Source organism: Myxine glutinosa, chromosome 9, assembly GCF_964187855.1.
Source record: "Myxine glutinosa chromosome 9, kmMyxGlut1.1, whole genome shotgun sequence".
Lineage (NCBI taxonomy): Eukaryota > Metazoa > Chordata > Myxini > Myxiniformes > Myxinidae > Myxine > Myxine glutinosa.
In genome coordinates this window covers 114,913,185-114,938,679 of record NC_136269.1, presented here as the reverse complement: position 1 = coordinate 114,938,679, position 25,495 = coordinate 114,913,185, and the positions used below count along the sequence as shown (strand labels likewise).

At 41.4% G+C, this 25,495-nt stretch overlaps 1 protein-coding gene across 2 annotated transcripts in view; it reads right to left on the bottom strand.

Annotated features, from left to right (window-relative positions):
* The window catches only part of NRXN2 (neurexin 2), an 871,230-nt gene that overhangs the window by 144,985 nt on the left and 700,750 nt on the right, over positions 1 to 25,495 (bottom strand). For both annotated transcript variants that reach the window (XM_078784719.1, XM_068128476.2), the window contains 3 exons: positions 20,443 to 20,614; positions 12,199 to 12,288; positions 647 to 969 (listed from right to left, as the gene is read on the bottom strand). In XM_078784719.1, coding sequence (XP_078640845.1) covers positions 647 to 969; positions 12,199 to 12,288; positions 20,443 to 20,614 — 585 coding nt within the window. The remainder of the gene's footprint in view (positions 1 to 646; positions 970 to 12,198; positions 12,289 to 20,442; positions 20,615 to 25,495) is intronic.

The following is a 25,495-nucleotide window of genomic DNA, read 5'->3' as shown; positions in this document are numbered from 1 at the left end:
GAGAGTGAGAGAGAGTGAGAGAGAGTGAGAGTGAGAGAGAGTGAGAGAGAGCGAGAGAGAGTGAGAGCGAGAGAGAGAGCGAGAGAGAGAGAGATCGAGAGAGAGCGAGAGAGAGGGTGATGGGGAGTGGGAGAGAGAGAGAGCGAGAGAGAGTGAGAGAGAGTGAGAGAGAGGGAGAGAGAGCGAGAGAGAGGGAGAGAGAGCGAGAGAGAGTGTGAGAGAGAGAGAGAGAGAGAGCGAGAGAGAGAGAGAGAGGGAGAGAGCGCGTGCGCGAGAGAACGAGAGAAAGAGTGAGAGTGAGAGCGAGAGAGAGAGGAGAGGAGGGTCAAAACTATTTGGGAATGACATTATAATAGGGGATTGAAAGCGTACAAACCAACTATTCTGTTAATATTGCTTGTCCACAACAAGTATCTGTTCAGCCGAATAAGAAATCTCAGAGAAAGTTGAAGTAAGAGAGAAATGGAACGAAGAATAAGACCAGAAGGATTAAAAAAACACCCAGAATTGCAATGGAAATACGAACAACGATGCAAAAAAACCACATTGCACATGTATGTGTGTATCATATCAATCAAGAAAGATATGTACAAAAGTTGCAAGACAGAAGTTGGTGTTGACATTAAGTACGAGGAAAAAAACTCACTGAGCTGAGAGAATCACGTGTGGTGGTCGAGCGGCCACGACGTGTTGTTGTTGTGGCCATGGTTGTGGTCGTCTCCATGATGGTAGTGGACATTTCTGTGGGTACGGGAGTAACCGAGGATTCCGTGCTGATAACCGAAGGAACCTCCCCCACGAGACGAACGGACCCTTCCACACGGACATTGGGGTTGTTTTCTGCAGCCATTTGCAAAACTTTGAGGCCATTGTAGTAGAGACCAGAGAGTTGACCCTGGAAGGGCAGCTTTTGGTCTTTCCCACCAATTGTTATTGTTGCTTGGCTGTTGAAGATCGTCAGTTGGCGGCCTGGGGGAAAATTAACATTGGGTCATTGTCCCCCCCCCCAATCGTGCCATGAATGAAATTTGAGTAAAGAGCAAGCAAACCAAGAATATAAGATAAAGGCATACCATGAGATGAAATATGCGACAGTCTTCAATATCGTGACAAAGAAACAATCATGCAGCAGGTGAGAAAAGATGGTGATTTATAAAAACGATTATGACTTTGCTGAAATAGACAATCTTTTCAAACTTAGAAAGCAAATAATATTTTACAAATGCCACTGACTTGGATCAAAAGAAAAAAGAAAACAAAGTACGTATCACGTGCTACATATCACTGCCTTTATATTTTCCGCTAAATTTGAAGGAGGCATATACAGTCACGTGAAAAAGTAAGTACACCCCATGTAAAGTTTTGACTTTTTCAACATATTTCAACATACAGCTATTTGATCTTCATTTCAACAATATTGATAGATAAAGGTGATATAATATAACAAATATCATGAAACATTTACATTTTGGAGTCCATTGTATAATTTAAATAAACATAAATGCAAATTTCGCATGTGGAAAAAGTAAGTACACCCCTACATTTATCACTACTTAAAATACCTAAAATTAGAATCAGGTGCACCAGCTCAGGTGCAAGTGATTAGAACATCGTTAGAGAGGATCTTGGAGGAACCTGTCTTATTTAAACCTCAGAAATTTAGTTTGGTTTGCTCTTTGTTCTTGAAGTGTGCGGCGTCACCATGCCTAGATCAAAAGAGCTCTCTGAGGCCTTCAGAAAGAAGGTTATAGATGCCTACGAGTCTGGGAAGGGAAATTTAAAAGATCTTCAAACAATTTGAAATCAATCATTCGACTGTCCGGAAGACCATCTACAAGTGGAGAAGATTCCAAACAACTGTCAACTTGTTCAGGCCAGGCCGCCCCAGCAAGTTCAGCCCAAGAGCAGACCGCAAGATGCTGAAAGAAGTCTCTAAGAACCCCAGAATGTCATCACGGGACCTTTGTATAATGAATCGAGGCTCGTGAAAGAGCTAACATTTATTCCACAAACAAATCAACCAGACAAACAAAACATACAAAAAGAGGGAGCGGAAGACAAGATGGGGAGAGGAGGGGAAGCACACAAACACAACACCTGAGAGCAGGGCGAGGCACGGGAGGGAGAGGGCCTGGGGGGAGGAGGCGTGGGAAGGGGGGGGGGGGGAGAGGTATAAAACACAAGGAGACCAAGGACTTCCAGGACAGAAGTTGGTATTTCAAAAAAGTGTAGGATTTGGGGTGAAATTAGCGGGGGTAGAAAAGATCAAGGTTTTGGATGGGGGAAGATAAGAGATGGTGGTGAACAGCTGTTTTAAAGACCTGGAGGGTGGAGTGGGATTGAAGAGAGTGAGGGAGTTTGTTCCAGAGGCGGGAGAAAAGAGGAATGAAGGAGTGAAGGTGAGCAGAAAGTCTTGATTTTGGCAGTTTAACCATAAGAGGGTTGCAGGCAGATCTTGTGCGACCTGTTGGAATATTTGGGGGACAGAGCCCAGAGAGAGCTGAGGGGGGGGGGGGGGCAAGGCCAGAGAGAAGTCGGTAGAAGACAGAAAGACCACCAACCTGCCTGCGGTGAGTGAGTGAAAGGCCCTTGGAGTTAGCTTCATCGTGGGAGATTCCAATGATTCTGAACGCTTTGGTTTCAACAGCGTGAAGACGAGCTAGGTGTGAGGCAGGAGCACCAGCCCAGAGGGGAGAGCAGTATTCCATTGAGCTGCGGATGAAAGCCTTGTATGTGGTGAGGAGCTCAGGTGTGCCAAGGAAGGACTTCGCACGACGGAGGATGCCCAGTTGGCGACTGGCTTTGGAGGCCAGATTTGAAATGTGGTTTTCCCAGGAAAGATCATGGCAGATAGTGAGACCCAAAAGCTTGAGTGACAGAACTTCTTGGAGAGGATTATTCAGAAAGTGGATGGGAGGGTTGTCCAGTCGGTCTTTTCGGAGAGACATCGTAAGAGTGTGAGATTTGTCAGGATTGAAAGACATGTTCCACTTGTTTGCCCAGTCTGTGATTTTGTCCAGGTCTGCAGAGATTGAGGAGGCTGCAGACTGCCGATCTGAGGGATGAGGAATGGAGTGACAGAGAGTAGAGTCGTCAGCAAAGAGATAGAGAGGATTTTCAAGAGAGTCGGAGAGATCATTGATGAAGATCATTCTCTAGAGGTAGCTCTTGCCACTGTTGATGTCAAAGTGCACGAGTCTACCATTAGAAAGAGGCTGCACAATTTGATCTGCATGGGAGGTGTGCCAGGAGGAAACCTTTGCTGTCCAGAAAGAACATCAGGGCAAGACTAAAGTTTGCCAATGACCACCTCGGAAAAAACCAGCACATCTGGAACAATGTGCTCTGGACAGATGAGTCAAAGGTAGAGCTATTTGGCCACAGTACCAGAAGACATGTTTGGCGAAATCCAAAGACAGCATTTGACCACAAGAACCTGATACCAACTGTAAAGCATGGTGGTGGAAATATTATGGTTTGGGGCAGCTTTGCTGCATCAGGGCCTGGGCAGCTTACCATCATTGAATCCACGATGAATTCTTCATTGTACCAGAGGGTGCTTGAGGATAATGTGAGGCCATCTGTCGAAAAGTTGAAGCTCAACCGAAGGTGGACCTTGCAACATGACAATGACCCTAAACATACCAGTAAATCCACCAAAGAATGGCTGAAAAGAAAGAAATGGAGGGTTCTGGAATGGCCAAGTCAAAGCCCGGATCTAAATCCCATCGAGATGTTGTGGGGGGATTTGAAACGAGCTGTGCATGCAAGAAACCCCTCAAACATTGCACAGCTGAAAGAATTCTGCATGGAGGAGTGGGCAAAAATTTCTCCCAGTCGATGTCAGAGACTGGTAGACAGTTATAAGAAACGCCTACTTGAGGTTGTTTCAGCCAAAGGGGGCAATACCACCTATTAGAGCCAAGGGTGTATTTACTTTTTCCAAATGCGAAAATTGCATTTATGGTTATTTAAATTATACAATGGACTACAAAATGTAAATGTTTCATGATATTTGTTATATTATATCACCTTTATCTATCAATATTGTTGAAATGAAGATCAAATAGCTGTATGTTGAAATATGTTGAAAAAGTCAAAACTTTACATGGGGTGTACTTACTTTTTCACATGTCTGTATTTATGATGGTGAGGGTAGATGAATCAACAAAAGAAGATGGAGGAAAAAAGAGAGAAGGGGAGGTAGCGGATTGGAGAAGTGAGAACAAACGGAGGATGGTGGGAAATGGAAGTTATGCGAGAGTATAGACAGGGTTGTATGAAATAAATGGGGTAAAAACTGACAAGGTGGGGGAGTTATAAACAACAAAACTTTGCTTCCATGAACAACTTGTACTTTATTTGATAACAAAGGTCTTAAAAGAAGGTTTTTAAAGAAGAAGAATGAGAAGAAGAACCACTCATTTGGCATCTTGAGACGCAATGGCCTGCCGAGGCAGTTTTCCTTGGCTAAGGGGCACAATCCTGGTTGGGTCGCCACTATGACGCAGAGTACTCGAAAGGCTCATTCTTCCAAGTAAGCTCCTTTTGACGACCTCGGAAGGATGACAGGCTGTCAACGCACCTGGTGTTACACTACATGGCCAAAAGTATGTGGACACCCGAACATCACACCTGCATGTGTTCGTCAAACATCCCATTCCAAAATCATGGGCATTAATGTGGAGTTGGTCCCCTCTTTGCTGCTATAACAGCCTCCATTCTTCTGGGAAGGCTTTCCACAAGATGTTGGAACATTGCTGCGAGTATTTGCTTCCATTCAGCAACAAGAGCATGAGTGAAGTCAGGCACTGATGTTGGGCAGTTAGGCCTGGCTTGCAGTCAGCGTTCTAATTCATCCCAACGATGTTCGATGGGGTTGAGGTCAAGGCTCTGTGCAGGCCAATCAAGTTCTTCCACACCAATCTCGTTAAGCCATTTCTGTATGAACTTCACTTTGTGCACCGGGGCACTGTCATGCTGAAATGGGAAAGGGCCTTCCCCAAACTGTTGCCACAAAGATGGAAGCACACAATCGTCTAGAATGTCATTGTATGCTGTAGCGTTAACATTTCCCTTCACTGGAACTAAGGGGCCTAGCCTGAACCATGAAAAACAGCCCCAGACCATTATTCCCCCTCCACCAAACTTTACAGTTGGAACCATGCATTCGGGCAGGTAGCGTTCTCCTGGCATCCGCCAAACTCAAATTCGTCCGGCGTACAGCCAGATAGTGAAGCGTGATTCATCACTCCAGAGAACGTGTTTCCACTGCTCCAGAGTCCAATGGCGGCGAGTTTTACACCACTCCAGCCGACGCTTGGCATTGCGCATGGTGATCTTAAGCTTGTTTGCGGCTGCTCGGCCATGGAAACCCATTTCATGAAGCTCCAGATGAACAGTTGGTGTGCTGATGTTCCTTCCAGAGGCAGTTTGGAACTCGGTAGTGAGTGTTGCAACTGAGGACAGACGATTTTTATGCGCTACGTGCCTAAGCACTCGGCGGTCCCGTTCTGTGAGCTTGTGTGGCCGACTACTTCGCGGCTGAGCTGTTGTTGCTCCGAGACGTTTCCACTTCACAATAACCGCACTTACAGTTGTCATTGGGCTCAACCGCACTTACAGTTGTCAACTGGGCAGCTCTCGCAGGGCAGAAATTTGAGGAACTGACATGTTGGAAAGGTGGCATCCTTTGACGCTGCCATGTTGAAAGTCACTGAGCTCTTCATTACGGCCCATTCTACTGCCAATGTTTGTCCATGGAAATTGCATTTCTGTATCCTTGATTGCATACCTGTCAGCAATGGGTGTGGCTGAAACAGCCGAATCCACCAATTAGAAGGGGTGTCCGCGTAATTTTGGCCATCTTGTGTAATTAAGGCCACGACAGGGAATAAAACTCAAGACCCTATAATCTTAAGCCAACCATCTTAACTGATAATTCGAAGAAATTACCTCAAATATAATAATTGTTTGTTTGAAATATCATGTGAAATTAAAATTCCGACAATTAATTGGAAATAATCGTCGATTGATCATGGGGCAATTCGTATAGGGAAAGGAGGCAGGGTGTGCATTGAGAGAAAAAAAATAAAAGAATGAAGGGAAGCAGGAAGATTATGTGCAAAAAATGGAGGGTAGAACAGTTGTGGAGTGGAAGGAAGAAAGGGGAAATTAGTCCATATTTAGAGGGAAAGAGGAAGATCAAATAATTAATCATTTTGTCCTATTACAGTCACGGGAAAAAGTAAGTACACCCCATGTAAAGTTTTGACTTTTTCAACATATTTCAACATACAGCTATTTGATCTTCATTTCAACAATATTGATAGATAAAGATGATATAATATAACAAATATCATGAAACATTTACATTTTCTAGTCCATTGTATAATTTAAATAAACATAAATGCAAATTTCGCATGTGGAAAAAGTAAGTACACCCTTGGCTCGAATAGGTGGTATTGCCCCCTTTGGCAGAAACAACCTCAAGTAGGCGTTTCTTATAACTGTCCACCAGTCTCTGCCATCGACTGGGAGAAATTTTTGCCCACTCCTCCATGCAGATTTTTTTCAGCTGTGCGATGTTTGAGGGGTTTTTTGCATGCACAGCTCGTTTCAAATCACCCCACAACATCTCGATGGGATTTAGATCCGGGCTTTGATTTGGCCTTTCCAGAACCCTCCATTTCTTTCTTTTCAGCCATTTCTTGGTGGATTTACTGGTATGTTTAGGGTCATTGTCATGTTGCAATGTCCACATTCGGTTGAGCTTCAACTTTCCGACAGATGGCCTCACATTATCCTCAAGCACACTCTGGTACAATGAAGAATTCATAGTGGATTCTATGATGATGAGCTGCCCAGGCCCTGATGCAGCAAAGCTGCCCCAAACCATAATATTTCCACCACCATGCTTTACAGTTGGTATCAGGTTCTTGTGGTATCAGGTTCTTCCGAAATGCTGTCTTTGGTTTTCGCCAAAAATGTCTTCTGGTACTGTGGCCAAATAGCTCTACCTTTGACTCATCTGTCCAGAGCACATTGTTCCAGAAGTGCTGGTCTTTGCCTCGGTGTTCATTGGCAAACTTTAGTCTTGCCCTGATGTTCTTTCTGGACAGCAAAGGTTTCCTCCTGGCACATCTCCCATGTAGATCAAATTTGTGCAGCCTCTTTCTAATGGTAGACTCGTGCACTTTGACATCAACAGTGGCAAGAGCTACCTGTAGGTCCCGTGATGATATTCTGGGGTTCTTAGAGACTTCTTTCAGCATCTTGCGGTCTGCTCTCAGGCTGAACTTGATGGGGCGGCCTGGCCTGAACAAGTTGGCAGTTGTTTGGAATCTTCTCCAGTTGAAGATGATCTTCTGGACAGTCGAATGATTGATTTCAAATTGTTTGGAGATCTTTTTAAATCCCTTCCCAGACTCGTAGGCATCTATAACCTTCTTTCTGAAGACTTCAGAGAGCTCTTTTGATCTAGGCATGGTGACGCCACACACTTCAACAACAAAGAGCAAACCAAACGAAATGTCCGAGGTTTAAATAAGACAGGTTCCTCCAAGATCCTCTCTAACGATGTTCTAATCATGTGCACCTGAGCTGGTGCACCTGATTCTAATTTTAGTTATTTGACGTAGTGATAAATGTAAGGGTGTACTTACTTTTTCCACATGCGAAATTTGCATTTATGTTTATTTAAATTATACAATGGACTAGAAAATGTAAATGTTTCATGATATTTGTTATATTATATCACCTTTATCTATCAATATTGTTGAATTGAAGATCAAATAGCTGTATGTTGAAATATGTTGAAAAAGTCAAAACTTTACATGGGGTGTACTTACTTTTTCACATGATTGTACGTAAGAGGAGTATGATTTGTAATGTCTCCTTTAAAAACTCCTGTAATGTTATTGGAATAACGTTAGGGACCGTCTGCATATTAAGTTGTTGTTGTTGTTGTTGTTGTTGTATAGCCCCGGACAGTTCTCTCGACCAAGCCTGCAGCACAGAGACAGCAGATCGATCTCGCAGGAGCAACCCAGAGATCTCCTACATCCAGGATGGTTTACCTCCAACCTCACGAAGTTAGGGCCAAGACAGTGTGAGAGAGAGAGAGAGAGTGAGAGAGTGAGAGAGTGAGAGAGTGAGAGAGTGAGAGAGTGAGAGAGTGAGAGAGTGAGAGAGTGAGAGAGTGAGAGAGAGAGAGGGAGAGAGAGAGAGAGAGAGAGACAAGAAGGAAAGGGCCGGTCCATGGGGATCGATCGGCACTCTGACAGTCACTGCGCTGCCCTGACGAATCCGGGTAGCAAGAAAGAAGGGGAAGATTTGGCCCCCAACTTGCGTTGGGGGGCACAACCAGCATGAATGGGCGTCCCCAATAGTTGTTGCACCTGAAGTTGCCTATACCTGTGGAAGTGATGATGTCACATCTCATAACAATGACACAGCCAAAAGGATTATTGTTGCTGTGTTTGACACAGCTTGTACCTGCTGCTGCGTTTGAACTTTGGGAGTCTCTACTGTAATATATCTATTCGGGTTCTTCTGAACGTCTTTGATCTTTGGACATCATCTTTTTCACATTTTTCTTTGTTCATTCCAATTTTTGTTTTCTGTTTACTTTATTTTTCGTGTTCTTCTTTTTCTTTCTTTTACTCTTAATTTCTCTCTTTCTTTATCTGTTTGTTTAAATTGTTGTCGAAACCTTCTCTGGCAGTTTACAAATAAATCTAAATGAACACTATCTCAAAATTAACATCAGCAGATTTGAAAATCTTCAATGAAAGCACATGGTGTTACTTTCGAAACTGAAATATTTAGTTTTTAAGTTTCAGTAACTTGTTTAAAATTCAACCAACCTGCTGATAAAAATTAACCATTTTACTCGTAAACTGACCACATTGAAATCTCAGGGAAGCAAATTTTTGCAATTTTGATTCAAATTTGTTTTACCTGTTTTCCAAACATGTACTGCTGCATTATTCCGCATACAAGTCGAACTGGCTAGTTTCCCAGTTTTTCTTTCCTTCATTCATAAATAAGTAAATTTGGAGGACAAGATGAAGCTGAATTAACTACAACTAAGGTAGTTCATAAAACTGGAAATTAGTCCATATTTAGAGTTGTACCCCTCTGACAGGTCAGATCTGGACCTGAACCAAAAATGTAATCGGCTTGTTCTCGTCACTTACCCAACTCATCCACCTAGTTTCGTCACAAGTCGAATACAACTTTTTGAAACACCATGCTATATATCATTGTTGGCCCTCCCTGGCACTCAATGGTGATGAATCATTGGAAAAATGTAAAAATTCTCGTATCCGGATCCAGATTCAGATCTTCATCAAAATCAATCGATTCGTCCTTGTTGGACAACCCAACCTGTCCACCAAGTTTTGTCCGAATCGCTCAATAACCTTTTATATATCGTACTATATATTGGTTTTAGACCTGTCTCTCAATAGTGAAGAATCACACAAAAAAAATCTCTTGGGCATTCGACTCTTCACCCAAATTGAATAAATTATTCCTTGTCACCCACACAACCTGTACACCAAGATTCATCCGAATCCGTCCACAACTTTTTGAGATATCGTGCTACAGTGCCTTCAGCAAGTATTTTATTCACACCCCCTTGCCTTTCTTTACATTTTGTTGTGTTTCAGCCTAAATTTAAAATGGATTAAATTGAGATTTATTTTTGTCACTGACAAAATGTCACCATGGTGGTGGCATACACATAATATACCACAATGTCAAAGTGGACTTTTTAAAATATAAATTTTCACAAAATAATTAAAAATGAAAAGCTGAAATGTCTTGAATCAATAAGTATTCAATCCCTTTGCTATGACACTCCAAATTGAGCTCAGGTGCATCCAATTTCCTTTGATCATCCTTGAGATGTCTCGACAACTTGATTGGAATCCACCTGTGGCCAATACAATAATTGATTGGACATGATTTAGAAAGAAACACACCTTTCTATATGTTTCCACAGTTGACAGCACATGTGATAGCAGAAACTCTACCATGAAGTCTAAGGAACTGTCCGTATAACTCCGAGAAAAAATTATGAGAAGACATAGATCTGGAGAAGGGTATAAAACAATTTCTACAGTGTTGGATGTTTCTAAGAGCACAGTGAGCTCCATCGTTAGGAAATGGAAAGAATATGGAACTACACATACTCCTCCTAGAGCTGGCTGTCTGAACAATTTGAGCAACTGGGCATGGGCAAGAGCACAGAATGTACAGAGTTCCTTGGCTGATATGGAAGAACCATCCAGAAGGACAACAGTCTCTGCCGAACTTCACAAATTTAGGCTTTATGGGAGAGTGGTCAGAAAAAAGCCACTCCTGAGAAAAATGTACATGACGGCACACTTGGAGTTTGCAAAAAGGCATGTGAAAGACTGAGAGCATGAGGCAAAATATTCCATGGTCTGATGAGATGAAAATTGTACTCTTTGGCCTGAATGCAAAGTGCTATGTCTGGTGAAAACCCAGCATAGCTCATCACCTATCTAACAATATCTGTACTGTGAAGCATGGTGGTGGCAGCATCATGGTATGGCGATGCTTTTCAGCGGCAGAGACTTGTGAGCATAAAAGGAACAATGAATGGAGCCAAATTTAGGCAAATAATTGAGGACAACCTGCTTCAGAGTACAAAGGACCTTAGGCTGCGGCAGAGACTTGCGTTCTAACAGGCCAATGGCCCCCAAGCATACAGCCAAAGCAACACTGGAATGGCTACAGAAAAATAATGTTTAAAGTCTTTGAGTGGCCAAGCCAAAGCACAGACTTGAATCCCATTGAGAATCTGTGGCAAGACTTGAAGATTGCTGTTCACCGACTTCTACGTTTCTACAAAGTATTGGCTCAGGGATCTTCACCAAAATTTAATCATTTAATCCTTGTGACACACCCAACCTCTCCACCAAATTTCGTCCAAATCCGTCCACAACCTTTTGAGATATTTTGTTCACAAACAGACAGACAAACAAACAAACAGACAGGGGTGAAAACATAACCTACATCCATCTTCGGTGGCGGAGGGAATAAGCCACAGAAACATTATCAGCACAGGCTCATAGTGCATTACATTTAGCTATATTACCGAACACATTTCTAGCTGACACCGTATTTTCTGTGCGCAACCATATTCCCATCTGCTGTGTAGGACTTGCCTTGACTTTACGGGAGTCATTTTGAGATGACGTAGTAAGGATGAAATACGTATGATTAGGATTGAAAGGGATGGATCAAACATAATCGGTGAGTGCGTGCTCGTTATTGATTGGATAATTTTGCATGTGTCATTGGGTGGATTACGTTTAATTGCTTGCCCAATCGGCAAACGTTCTGGGCAATGATTTCTGTTGTGTGTTTTAAACGAAAAGTTATACAATTTATTTCAGAAAATGTCTAATTTTGCAAATTTAAATTTCTTTTTTTGCAACCCAATGTCTTAAACCAGAGTTAAGTTGATTCTGAGTATGTCTCGGCCCGGAATTCCAGGAAAAAAATATCAACTTATAAGCCAAAAATATGGTATTTTCAGTTATGACAAAGATTGCATTTCAGCAAGTTATGGATATAATAATGTGCAACGTATTGAAAATGAACAAAATAATAAATAAAAACACAGAAAGATGATCATTGAGCATGTCGCATTCACATTTAATACTACAATAAATTCGTGTCTCAAATGCAAGCAAGCAAGCAATTGCACAGATGTTACTCAATGTATGAAACATGTACATGTGTTACACATTGTATGAGACACACGGTTGTTTAGTTATTGATCAAATTAAGTGCAAAATGTTAAAGGGACTATACTTCAGAGGTCAAAAGCATTGCTCTTAGAAATAATCTCCTGTGAGAAAATATAGCCATGAGATGGACAAAGAATCCTTTAGAGAATTTTAAGTAGTGCTAACAATTGGCATTTATGTGGCTGTTTTATGGTCCCTTTAACTCTTTTGTGAAGAATGATTTGAGTTTATAATTAAATCTTAGATATCAGATTTAACATGTATTAACTTTAAAATTTTACAGCAAGCATTACAGTTTATTTGCACGTTATGTATTTCCATTTTTTTTTTTTTTTAAAGTTTAAACTGAAACATGTTATGAAAAAATTATGTTTGCTTTTAAAGTTGAAGTTTAACAAGCTGTTATTACCTTTGTCGACCAGCCAATCGTCTACTACTCGGCCAAGGCGATAGGGGATTCGCTGTCTAGCAAGCGCCATGCGTTCGCTATCAATGTTTCCTTTAAGGTTTAGAAAGATATTTCATTGGTTAATATCAGTGCTTTCAAACAATTAAGATTTGATACATTTATCATTTATATGTTAAACAAAAATAAAAATAACATATGAAGTGTATTTATAAACACTCTTTAAAGTTGTAATTGTAGTTTAGCATCTTCCAGACAGTTTATGACACCATCACCTGCATTGCAATTGAAGTATACAGGAATATGCTCTGTCTGTGATTTGTTTTTTTAGAATTTAAAGCACCAATTGCTTAAAAAATTGCGTAAATCAATTAATCAAAGGCGATATTCAGCACAAAGTAGCATGCAACACAATGTAAATTGAGGCCTAAAAATTTCATCATAGTGTCATGCATTAAGTCTGCCTGGAAATGTATTGCTGCTGTTCAAACACAGTGCAGGCTGCGAAAAATCTACGAACAACAAACAAAATATAGAATATAACATGACTACAATCTACTGCGGTCCTGGCTGGAAACAATACAATTTGTTTCATAATCATGTTAATTGTGCATCAAATTATCAATTGCAGATCACAGAAGTGATTATTTTCACTATTATTAACAGCAGAAAAATCACTGTGGGGAAATTATATGTAACGGTCAATTAAAGGCAATGGCTAACCCCTGCTCGAGCAGGGAAAATGGCCTTAAAATGCCTGTTGTTGTTGTTGTTGGTCAATTAAAGGCAATATTTAGGATGTTCTCATGAAATTACTGCAGTGGAGGCTTTGATAAATATCAACGGAAAGAGACAAAGCAAACAGTCTTTTAAGGTGCTGTGACAGAATGACAACTCTACTGCATTGGTACCTGAAATCGTGCCATTGCTTAAAAAGAAAAGAGAAATTATAAGATGTAACGTAACATAGCATCGTCATGGGTGGAGAAAAGGGGAAAGACATTTATGACTTTAACACCTAATTTTATAATAATACGAGCTCCCTTAGAAATAACTTCAATGCATGAGGAGGCAATTAGGCCCATCAAGCCTGCACAATGGTTGCCAACCGATGAATGTTTGTTCATGCTCCATCCTTTATAAACGCTGATTGTTAACAAGGAATTGCAGCACGTACCATTTTGGAGGTCTTTGGAATGACTTGCCCAGAGATGTGTTTGAACTGCTGACCTCCCAGACTCAGAACAGATGCTCTAACGATTACACCACGAGTGTAAGGATTTTGAGGAAGGCTCAGCAGATTTTCAGGGAAAAAAACTCCAGAGTACTCCTTTTGTTTTCAAGGGATTTAAGAAACCTTGGCATTGCAGCTGCTACGTAAGCATTATCCAAAATCTTGATGGCACAGGGGATATAATAACCAATTCTGCAGACCCTGACAAACCAGATGACCAACCTAATATAGCTCGCTTTAGTAAATCATGGCACGGGAACCTTAACTGCCGAGACTACAACCTGAATAACACACTTTACAAAGTCAGGGGTGTTGCATGATGGAACGGCATATCTGTGGAACTTCCAAACATAAATTAGAGTTCGTCTGTTTCATTGTCCAATCTAAGCATTTGCTTTGATGTTGGCAGCATTGGGTCAAATGCCGTGCATGGTGTTGATTTGTTTATTGGGAGCCAATAATATACTTGTAAGTCAGGGGAAAAACAGTGCTGCCTAATAATGGCCTTATCCCACAAATGGTATATACATATATATATATATATATATATATATACGTGTGTGTGTGTGTGTGTGTGTGTGTGTGTGTGTGTGTGTGTGTGTGTGTGACCCACTCCCCCGTGTGTGTGTGTGTGACCCACTCCCCCGTGTGTGTGTGTGTGTGTGTGTGTGTGTGTGTGTGTGTGTGTGTGTGTGTGTGTTTCTCTGTAAGCCTTAGAGAATGGGAGGAACAAAGTGTGATAATGCAATTTGTGAGACTGACCTTGACACATTTACTCTCAAATGCTCAGTGAGTACCAAGTATGGGTGCTGAAGTATGGGCAAGGGAAGTAACTACTGAAGGAATGTTTTGTATAGAAGAAATAGAATGTTAAATAATGATTTGCCAATTGTCATAACAATTCACTGAACAATTCTGAGCGGAAGCATGTTGTTGAATCCAATTATCAGCTGATCAATATTCTTCTGCAATATATAAGGATCATGAAAACAATTCATTTATTTAATGCATCGCATCGATCACAGCATACGCATATTTGTGGATCAGTGATGCAGAAATTTGCTCAGCCATTGACCGGCCGACCAGAAGCATATGCCAGAGCTTGGCAAGCAAAAACCAGGGTCTGTCGGGAGTTGAACTAGGAGTGAATTGTCAAGCCTGCAACAAGTGATTTGCAGATATTGCATCACAAAGCCTGCAACAAGTTGCCAGGATGGTGGAGACACTGGTTGCACTTGGCTACCAGAACAGAAAGCCTGTAGCAAACCAGTGAAGATGGCTAGCTCCCAGGTCTTGATGCGCCCTGACAGCTAGTGCAGCGACAAGGATCCAGGATGAGCACACAGTTTTGGTCCCACACTAACTTGTGTGGCAGAATTAGCACCACATGACTGTGGAAACTGTTACAAAGGCTCATGGTAACTAATGAACCATCATCAGCACACTGTGAGCACTATGAGGGGATAGTGGACTTGAATAGATGCTGCTATAGGCTCATGCTAACATTTAGGACAGCATGAGTACTGCATGACGGAGAGTATGTTGTTATGGAGCCATGTCACAGCACAAGTAGAGTGTGCATGAGAGCATGCTATTGTGGACTGAGCGATCCAAATGAAGGTACTCACACATGGCATCGGATGTAGGGTAGGCTGGAGTTGTACCAGGCAGTGCTTTTGGAGTGAACTATAGGAGAACGACACTGACAATTGGTCTGCTCAAGAGCACACGTTCAACATATGGATTATACCGAGTTGACCTGTGTGGCCTCACCCATGGATGGTTGGGTCTATAGCTATATGTCCCCCCTTCCTGTTTTGAATATATTTGCGACATCCCTCATAATAGGACACAATGAGAAAATCATTACATAAGATTTGAACACAGGATGACATCATCATGAGGCAATTGCTAGAAGGTAAACCATAAACAGACTAACCCAGAACACATTACCATACATCCAATGTCCATACCATCATACAACCTGACTAAAATCATATATATCCATTCCAATACATACAACAAATGTCCAATGTGTGAACATCTTGATTGAATTTACACGGTACAGTAAAACTTCATCATTCATGTGGGTTACATTCCTGGAAAGGGTCGCCGAGAGTGAATCCATACATTGTGAAGCAAAGGGCCTATGGAAGAAATGGGTTAGGTTCATGGCTGACAAGCTAACCCCCCCCCCCCCTTCCATATCCTTTAACTTACTCTACACTAAAAAAAAAACATGAAAAAATGTGTTGTAATGTAGGCGAAGGTTATTGGCGGACACAAAAAACAAACATAATGTACAGTGCCTTCAGAAAGTATTCACACCCCTTGACTTCTTTTCATTCACATTTTGTTGTGTTACAGCCTGAATTTAAAATGGATTGAATTGAGATTTTTTTGTCACTGATCTACACATAATACCCCATAATGTCAAAGTGGATTTTTAAAAAAGAAGTTTTTACAAAATAATGAGAAATGAAAAACTGAAATGTCTTGAGTCAATCAGTATTCAACCCCTTTGCTATGACACTCCAAATTGAGCTCAGGTGCATACAATTTCCTTTGGTCATCCTTGAGATGTCTCTACAACTCGATTGGAGTCTACCTGTGGCCAATGCAATTGATTGGACATGATTTAGAAAGAAACACACCTTTCTATATAAGGTCCCAAAGCTGACAGTGCATGCCAAAGCAGAAACTCTACCATGAAGTCAAAGGAACTGTCTGTAGAACTCTGAGATAGAATTGTGAGGAGGCATCGATCTGTGAAAGGTATAAAACAATTTATAGAGTGTTGAAAGTTACCAAGAGTAAAATGAGTTCCATCATTATGAAATGGAAAAAATATGGAACTACCCAGACTTGACCTGGAGCTGGCTGTTCGACCAAACTGAGCAACCGGGCAAGAAAAATCTTGGTCAGGGAAGTGACCAATAACCCAATGACACTCTGACAGAACGACAGAGATCCTTAGCTGAGATAGGAGAATCTGCCGGAAGGACAACAGTCTCCGCAGCACTTCACAAATTTAGGCTTTATGGGAGAGTGACCAGACGGAAGCCATTTTGACATTATGGGGTATTATGTGTAGATCAGTGACAATAAAATCTCAATTTAATCCATTTTTAATTCAGGCTGTAACACAACAAAATGTGAATGAAAAAAGGTCAAGGGGTGTGAATACTTTCTGAAGGCACTGTGGTTATTATATATGTGGGGTTACAAAACGTTTGTGATCGCAGCCGAGTAAGTGTAACCAAAACCATGAAGGATCAGTGTTGCCATAATTCAAAGAAAAGGCAGAATCAGAGTGGAAAATATATTACTGACCCAAGAAAAAAAATGTAAACCATAATTGAAAATGTTATTCCTAAACTTAAAATACTTGCGTTTAGAAAAAGGGAGGTAAGTGGTGGCATTTATGTTTCCTATTACTTAATTTGCGGGGCTGAGGGTAGCTGAAGCACTCACAGGATATTTAGCAGCGGTAAAAGCTTCCGATGGAAATGAAGGCTCAAAAACAAACTCAAGCGCAGATGGAAAAGCACAGGAGAGATACAAAATATACTAACGAGGGGAGGTTATTGTAGATTTTGCTCAAAAGCTATATGGTCTCCCTCATCAAACACATAGTTGCGTTAGTTGAAGGTATCCTTTCTTTTATTTCTCAAGGAGGTGTAAAACTCATAAAAAGAGGCATGGAATATATTTTTCTGTGAAATCCTAACTCTACTCCTGCAAGATTAATTGCTTATCAATTTGGAAATTGTTCGAATAATTTGGAAAGAATACAACATTGAATTTGGGGCTTGAACATGCGTGTAAAACATTCAACTTCTGGATATATTTTGCACGACAGATAAAAGACGATCTCCTGAAGAGTATCAAAAACAAAATTATGAATACTGAGAACGGACAAATTAGAAGTGGTTCTTACTGGTCATAAGCTAAAAAATTGAAATGTGAAAAAATATTTTGATAGCTATGGACTACCACCTATCGAAGACGTGAAATTCCTGAATATCATCGCAAAATTTGAGAACTGCGAACACAACTAATGATTATTGTATTTCGATTTCTTCTGACGTAGACACTCTTGATTTCATTGTACTTCCAATAAACTCCAGCTGGGAAACCACGTCCAAACTGTAAACCCATGGGAAGTATAAAAAACTTTAGCAATGTGATTTGCCATAAAACTTCCAGTGGACCTGATGGGACACCTGCACGTATTATTTACAAATTATCTGTTGAGCCAGTAAGACCTCAAACACATGTAATTAACTCCTCTTTTCCACAAGGAAAGGTCGCAGATGTATGGAAAAGTACCACAGTTGTCCTGATATCCAAAACCAACGCCTTTTGAGAGGATAAGACCGATATCCCTTGCAGATCATTTTGATCAGGTCACTGAAGCATTCACTGCAAAAAGGATGCTACATGATATTACTCCAAAACTTGATGTGCATCAAAAACTTTCCACTATAAACGGTATAGTGCACTGTCTCATTATCATATACTAGCAACGGTACCCGCCCTATGGGCGGGGCTTCAATTGGGAGGCCCAAACGAAAAGGTAAAATATCAGAAATTGAAGGGTTTTAAATTTTTTTTTACCGATTTATATAAACATCCGTTAAATCATATCACACGCAAATCATCAAAATCTAAACAGTATTTGTAGAATTTCAATAAAAAAACACATCACTGTTCATATCGGTAAATATTATTCCATCGTGTTTGGAAAAACTGGAAAATTGGAAAAATTGGGAAAAATTGGAAAAACAATATATTTTACTCCAGGGGGTCCCAGGATTACCCACCCAAAATTTCGTTGCGATTGGTTCAGCTGTTTTTGTGGTACCTGGGAACAGACGGACAGACATTTGGTGAATTATAGTAAGATACATCCTATATACGTACGTTAATGCAGAAACGGCCAAATGTTTTTTTCCTTAATTATTTTAACAGACTTTACAAAGTTTTGGATCAAATTGATCGCACAATTGTGATCACCAAACTGATTGATTTTGGTGTATGTCCCACTTTTATTCCCTGGATCTGTGATTTATTGTTTTCCCATCGGCAATGTGTATATGCTATCCTGTAACTCGCTCTGATTGGGCATCACTCAATGCAGGAGTCCTTCAAGGAACGACCCCATCATTTTTTTGGCGAATGGCATACATTCAAGCCAATAACCGTAAAATCGCGTCATTGATGGGCTGCTCTGTTCTTTTTTTTGTTATTACACATGATCAGGTGTTGTATGTGTGTGGGAGAGCATGTGTGTGCGCTTGTTGTTGGATTTTTATTTCCGGGGCACAAACATGGCTGCTTTTCTTGAGCATTTTTTGCAATATTGCTAACACAAGCCAAGTTACCCGAGATGGTTGCCATGGCAATATAATTCAGCTTATCACTGCCGTGATCTAATGAAGTTGAGATAATGTCATGAGGAATAGATGTCTGCAATATGAAAGGTTTGAAACGTTTTTTTGAAATACCGCGTACACAAAAGTATATGGACCGATGATTGCTCGGTCAGGCGGAGGTAATTTTAATGTTCCCAGTCACTGACCTTATCGAGGGGGTGTGGGAAAGAACAATTGAACAATTGAAGAGAGCAATTGAAAGGAAATAGGGTGAGCAAAATGATATTCTTGTTAAAAAAAAGAAGTAATTTATCCATTTAACGCCTTTATTACACCATGTAATTGTAGTATTCATACTGAACCAAATATTATCCAAAATATCCACATCAGTTTGACCTTCCAACTTCTCGGCACAGTGATTTGTATTTATATGTTCCTTGGCAGAGCTCGGAAGATGTCTGTTAAATGTTTGCACCAAAAATGCCCAAATATGGCTTTACACCCTTCGTGTGCGCCACCACTTTTGTGGAAAGGTCCCTTGCAGCTGGAGGGAAGGGCTTTGAAATTTAAACTCTCTGTTGGCATCAATCTGCAATTTTGAGGTTTGGCAGTATTAAAATAGGCAGTTTGACATCTGTTGTAGTCAGATTTACTCGCAGAAGTCAGAAAGTCAGAAAGGCATTGCACTAGACTCTGAACGAACCGATACAATTTCACTGAGAAGTGTCACTCTGCTGTTAGACAAAGGACTTCATCACATTGCAAAGCAACCTTCACCGATTTGTAGGTCAGGCCTATATATTATCATCGCATGGCATATATTTGCAATCATCAGATGAGAAGAAATTGCATTATTAAACTAAAAAAGTAGCATAAACTGAAAATCAGTTGGTGTTTTAAAGCATTACCTGAAATGACTCTCAATTCAGCAAAGTTACATTTGCTGACAGAAATAACACAGCTATCAGACAAACTCATCTCGCAGACATCTCCCTAGCCAAGCAAATACATTACTTTCAAGTGTCGAATGCATTATTCCCTCAATGCTGCTTGCATTGGCAGATGGCATTCATCGCAATCATTGTGCATCAATTTGTGTGAAAACTAGGATCTCATTCTCCAACAAACTTCTCTCTACAACTCTCCCATACACCATCTTCCTCCATACATAAGTGTTCTACGCACAATGATCACCTTAATCAGAACTTTCAACTTCACTTAGTCTCCGACAAAGCAATGCAATTAAAACACCACGACGGATGATATTTATCAAAGCCTTCCAGTGCTGTCCACATATCATTTGAGCTTTATGAATTGTGTCATTTTTTGTGGGTAAAGAAGTCAAATTTGCATTCCAAGTCCTGAAAGTCTGTGACATTTCAGCTCGCAGGAATTTACAGCCCAGGTGACGGCAGTGGAAAATAAATAACAGCGAATGTATTCTTCCAAGTAGAAGTGCTATACCAAACTTGAGGGCGGGGGGATGGGCAGGGGTTCATGGGATGCAAATCAAAACTCAACATGTTTAGCTGCACAGAAGTTATGAAACCACTGGACCGCTTCAGTTATATTCCAGTCAAAATACTTGTTGCCCGTTTCAAGGTGGCTTTTCCTGCCACCTACGGCCCAGCTCACCTGTGGGGAATCGCTCGTTGAGAGACCAACCATCCAGTTGCAAGGTTGCATTTCCCCCACTTCGTGAAAACCTCACCACGTGGTATTTGCCATCATTTACCAGGGCTCTGCCCTCTTCCACCGATATATTATTTGTGCCAACGTTGAAGATGACCGCCACCTTGCCTTCTTCCTGAATGAGAAAAGAGAAGATGGAGGAGTTAATGGTCAAGTTGGCAAGTCTCTCGCATCAGTGCAAATGAAACGTTATATTCACAGTGACCGATTCATGTCACCCAATATCTCGTTTCTTATAAATGGACCTAACCCTAACCCTAACCCTAACCCTAACCCTAACCCTAACAGCACTTTCCCCCTGATTAAAAGCAATTTTGTGCAAAACTTCTGGACTCTTGTGAATAAAGCATGTTTTGTCATCAATAATGTATTAGGTTGCTTCATAGGGCAAGTTTATGGTCAAATGCAGAAGTTGAAAAGAGAGATTGTTTAGTTAAAGCAATTAAAATGTATAAAAAAAAGAAAGAAAAAGGCTGCAGAAGAACTGTTAGAGCTCAGCGTTGTAAGTGGCCATCTAATTATGACAAAGGTGAAGTGCAAAGTTGCATCAATTGGAGATGTCCTGATCGGCTTTGGATGATGCAGGATGTTTTGACAGTGGTACCTTTGGAACATAAAGCCATCTGACCGACACTAGCCACAGTTACGCAAGAGTTGCGAGATGCATGAAGTCGCAGCTGCTTGGTGAGAGGTAACGCCGGAGGACTGCAGGACGGCATTCCCGCTTCCCGAGGAAAAGAGGCGGCGTCAAGGTGTGGGGCGAAAGGTGAGAAATGTTTGTGAAATATGAATGGAGGTGGCCAAAAATTGGACGAGCGAGCTTGTGAGGGAGTGCTCGAGCATTTTTAGTGCAGAGACTTTGGGTGACCGTTTAAAGGTGAAGTCGTTGGGGTGGTGTGATGTGCACCATATATATGGTCGATTGTAGGATGGAAAACCATATGTGACGATGAACTGCGAGATGTGAAATGATGGTGGAGGCAACGATGAATAGAAAACAGTTTGTTAACAAGATGCTATTTGGGGAAATGGGTTTACGGTTTTCACAGCTGCATTACATTTCTTCTCTTTCTACGTCAAAGGAGATTCAAGATTGCTTTTCTTCATAAAATGGGACGAATGCAATTTTGGGGGAAAAATCAGAAAGGGAAAGTGAATCCGTTACCCGTTCGTTTTTGTTTTCTGGGATAGCTAACCCTGGGCTCCATTGGGTACATGTTATTTCTTAGGAAGAAAAGATTAAAACTGAAGATTATGAGGTTAAAGCTCCACAACATCGGCACTGTGTTGTTGGCTGACCCAGTGACATCGATAAAGATGAATGAAGACTTAAAGTTTGGTTCACACCTTCGAGCTGCACCTGACCTGTGGTGTCATATGGTGGGGGAATGTACGGAAGTGTTATGTGTCAGTTATGCTGCACATGAGAATATGGCGCATGATTGTACCTTGCTCATTGCGTATAATTTGTATGGGGGGTGTATCCCATGACACCCCACCGGTATACCAATAATTTTTCTTACAGTGATATAGAGTTCATGGAGAAGTTTTGTCAACCAGGGCCCAGTTGCTAGAAGCCTGGATAAGCACTATCCGTGGATAAATAACCTATCCAGTGGAAAAAAATGTATTCACAGGATAGCTCTTATCCAGTGGTTAAGTTATCTGGTTTTCTAGCAACCCAGCCCTGGTGTATCATCTCACTATAATTCACCAAATGTCTGTCTGTCCGTCTGTTCCCAGGTACCGCAAAAACGGCTGAACCGATCGCAACGAAATTTTGAGTGGGTAATCCTGGGACCCCCTGGAGTAAAATAGGCAATATTGTTTTTCCAATTTTTTCCCAATGTTTCCAATTTCCAATTTTCCAGTTTTTCCAAGCACGATGGAATAATATTTACCGATATGAACAGCGATGTGGCTTTTATTGAAATTCTACAAACACTGTTTAGATTTTGATGATTTGCGTGTGATATGATTTAACGGATGTTTACATAAATCGTTTAAAATAAAAAAGCCTTCAATTTCTGATATTTTACCTTTTCATTTGGGCCTCCCAATTGAAGCCCCGCCCGTAGGGCAGGTACCGTTGCTAGTATGCTAAATACAGAGAATGTTCATCGGGAAGAGAAAGAGGATTTTGATGACAAGGATAGATTTCAGAGAAAGTATCAGGTCAGGTCAGTCTATTGGGACTGCCACTGGTAACATGTAACCCCGTGCTACCTGGCGCATGGTCGGGTTGTCGGCAACTAAACCGACACCCCTCACTGGCTTTGCTAGTGGGGAGGGTGACTGTGACACCCTGCCAGGACCAAAAACAACACCTCACAAAGGGCGGATGAGCTCCCGGATGGCACCCCTTTGGTGAAAATTTCGTCTCCATCAGACCAACAGTTGCTGAGAAGAAAAAAATCATAATGATCGGATATGTGTTGTACTTGTCGAATTATAACGTCATAATGAAGGCACCGATGACATCATCATTAGCATATCTTATTCCCCATGGGGAGTAGTTGACAATGAGCCAGGTCTCAATTGTTTCCATGGAGTGCTTTCAGAGATATAGAGGTGCGAAGTTTTTTTCTAAGATGCGCCTGTACCATGTGACCTATGACGTTATAATTATCATTATAATATTCTGCAGGAGGAGACCCTCTCATGGTGAAAATTTCGTGTCAATCGGACCAACAATTGCATGGGAAAAAAAGATTCACACTGATCGAATAAAGCGTTGTACTTGTCAAATTATGACGTCATCGGTACCTTAATTATGACATCATCATTAACATATCTTATTCCCCAAGGGGAGTACTTGACAATGAGCCATGTTTCTATTTTTTCCATTGAGCGGTTTCGGAGATATAGAGGTGCAACTTTTTTAGGTTTTTCCAAGATGGCGCCTGTACCACGTGACCTATGACGTCATAATTAGCATTAAAAAAGTTCCATAGGAGGAGCTGCTCATATTCTGAAAATTTAGTGTCCATCGGACTAACATTTTCAGAGGAATTTTTTTTTCAGACTGATCAGATCAAGCGTTGGTTGTACTTGTCGAATTATGACGTCATAATGAAGGCACCGATGACATCATCATCAACCTACCTTACACCCCATGGGGAGTACTTGACAATGAGCCATGTTTCCATTTTTTCCATTGAGCGGTTTGGGAGATATAGAGGTGTGACTTTTTTCCAAGATGGCGTCCGTACCACGTGACCTATGACGTCATAATTATGAATAGAAAAATTCGGCAGGCAGAGGAACTTCTATGGTAAAAAAAATTCGTGCCAATCGGACCAACAGTTGCCGAGAAAATGAATTTTTAAAAATGCAGACACGTACGTGCGTCCGCAACCGAATGCCTCACCCTGCTTTTCGTTTCGCCAGCGCAGGGTAAAAATGGTACGTGCTGCTTCCTTGCTTGAAAAGGATAGAGCACAGACAATCCCCATCAATTGGCATCCAAGGGGAGGAGGGAATTCCTAATGAGGAAATGCCCCGCTGAGTACGGTGAGAAAAGCGGCGCCATTGTTATGACGTCGTGGCTGGTACCCAGAGTGTCTCAGGAAGTGACGCTGGTGACGGCACTTCCCCCAAGCTCAGTGGCTGTGTTCAGTGTTTGTCTCGTCAGTCTGTGTGTGTGTGTGTGTGTGTGTGTGTGTGTGTGTGTGTGTGTGTGTGTCTGTGTGTGTGTTTGTGTGGATGTGTGTGTGTGTGTGTGTGTGTGTGTGTGTGTGTCTGTCTGTGTGGATGTGTGTGTGTGTGTGTGTGTGTGTGTGTGTGTGTGTGTGTGTGTGTGTGTGTGTGTGTGTGTGATATAGAAGAAAAATACTTTAAAAAAGCAATAAGCCTGGTGTTGGTTTAACGGTTAAGGTGGCAAGCTTGAGATCTTAGAGTCTTGAGTTAGATAGAGCCCCTGCCACCCCGTTGAATTAGCCCCAGGTGGGTTGACTCAGCCTGTTATCCTTCCGAGGTTAGAAAATGAGTACCAGATGACTGGCTATAGAGATCAGTGGCAGCCAGATCCCAGAAAATGATGCAACCAGCAGCCACAGGCTGCACAAGGACCACCAAAGAAAAGTAACAAGTGTGATACTTGCAGGTACGCTGACAAGGGACTAGTCAGATTGAAGTTGAGAGGGTAGTAGGTGTGCAAAGAGATTCTGAATAAAAATAAATATTAGTGTCTGTTGCATTCCAAGAGGCAATCTAAGACTGTGTGACAGACAGAGGACACGGAAGGGTCAATGTTGAAGCTAATGATCCAAGGCAGCATATTGTTGAGAGAACAGACACTTCCCAAGTTAGGCCGACAGTTGAAAAAAGGTAGACAGGAAAAGCTCTGCAAACAAAAGTAAAAGCATATCAGGTGCAAGGAAATGCTGCAGTTTCAGAATCGATTTTGAGCTTTTGTCGTTGGGGAACTTCAATCGCAGGTGGAGGAGACAGCAGCAGATCTGAAAGGGACAAACATGAATGGTGCATCCTCGAAGTTTCAATGTTCAGAGTAACTCTTCTTTGCAGAAAACAACAACTTGGTGTTTTCTCAGTGGGGGATGTTTAAAGCAGAGATGAAAGGAGGGCTCAAGGTTGACATGAACGTTTTACTGGAGAAAAAGTCAAAAAGAAAAGTTACTTCCGACAACGAAGGCGGAGGAGGTGTTGTTTTCACCCGTTTGTTACTTGGCAAAAAAACATACTTTGACAAGCATCTTGATCACTCCGGTTTGTGTGTTTGTTACTTGCAAAATCGAAGATTTTTCAAGTATACTGGTCGGTTGCGTTTGTGGTTCTGTCTGTTTGTCTGTCTGTTTGTCACCGGCCTACAAGTCACTATTCGAAACAGATCGTCACGAAACTTCACCAAGTTGTTTAGGTCGTCCCAATTGAGAAGCTATTGTTTTTGGGGTCAAAGGTCATCTGGAGGTCAAATTTCTAAAATTGCCATTTTAAATCCGATTGACTTGAAAATTGAATAGCATTTGTATATCGA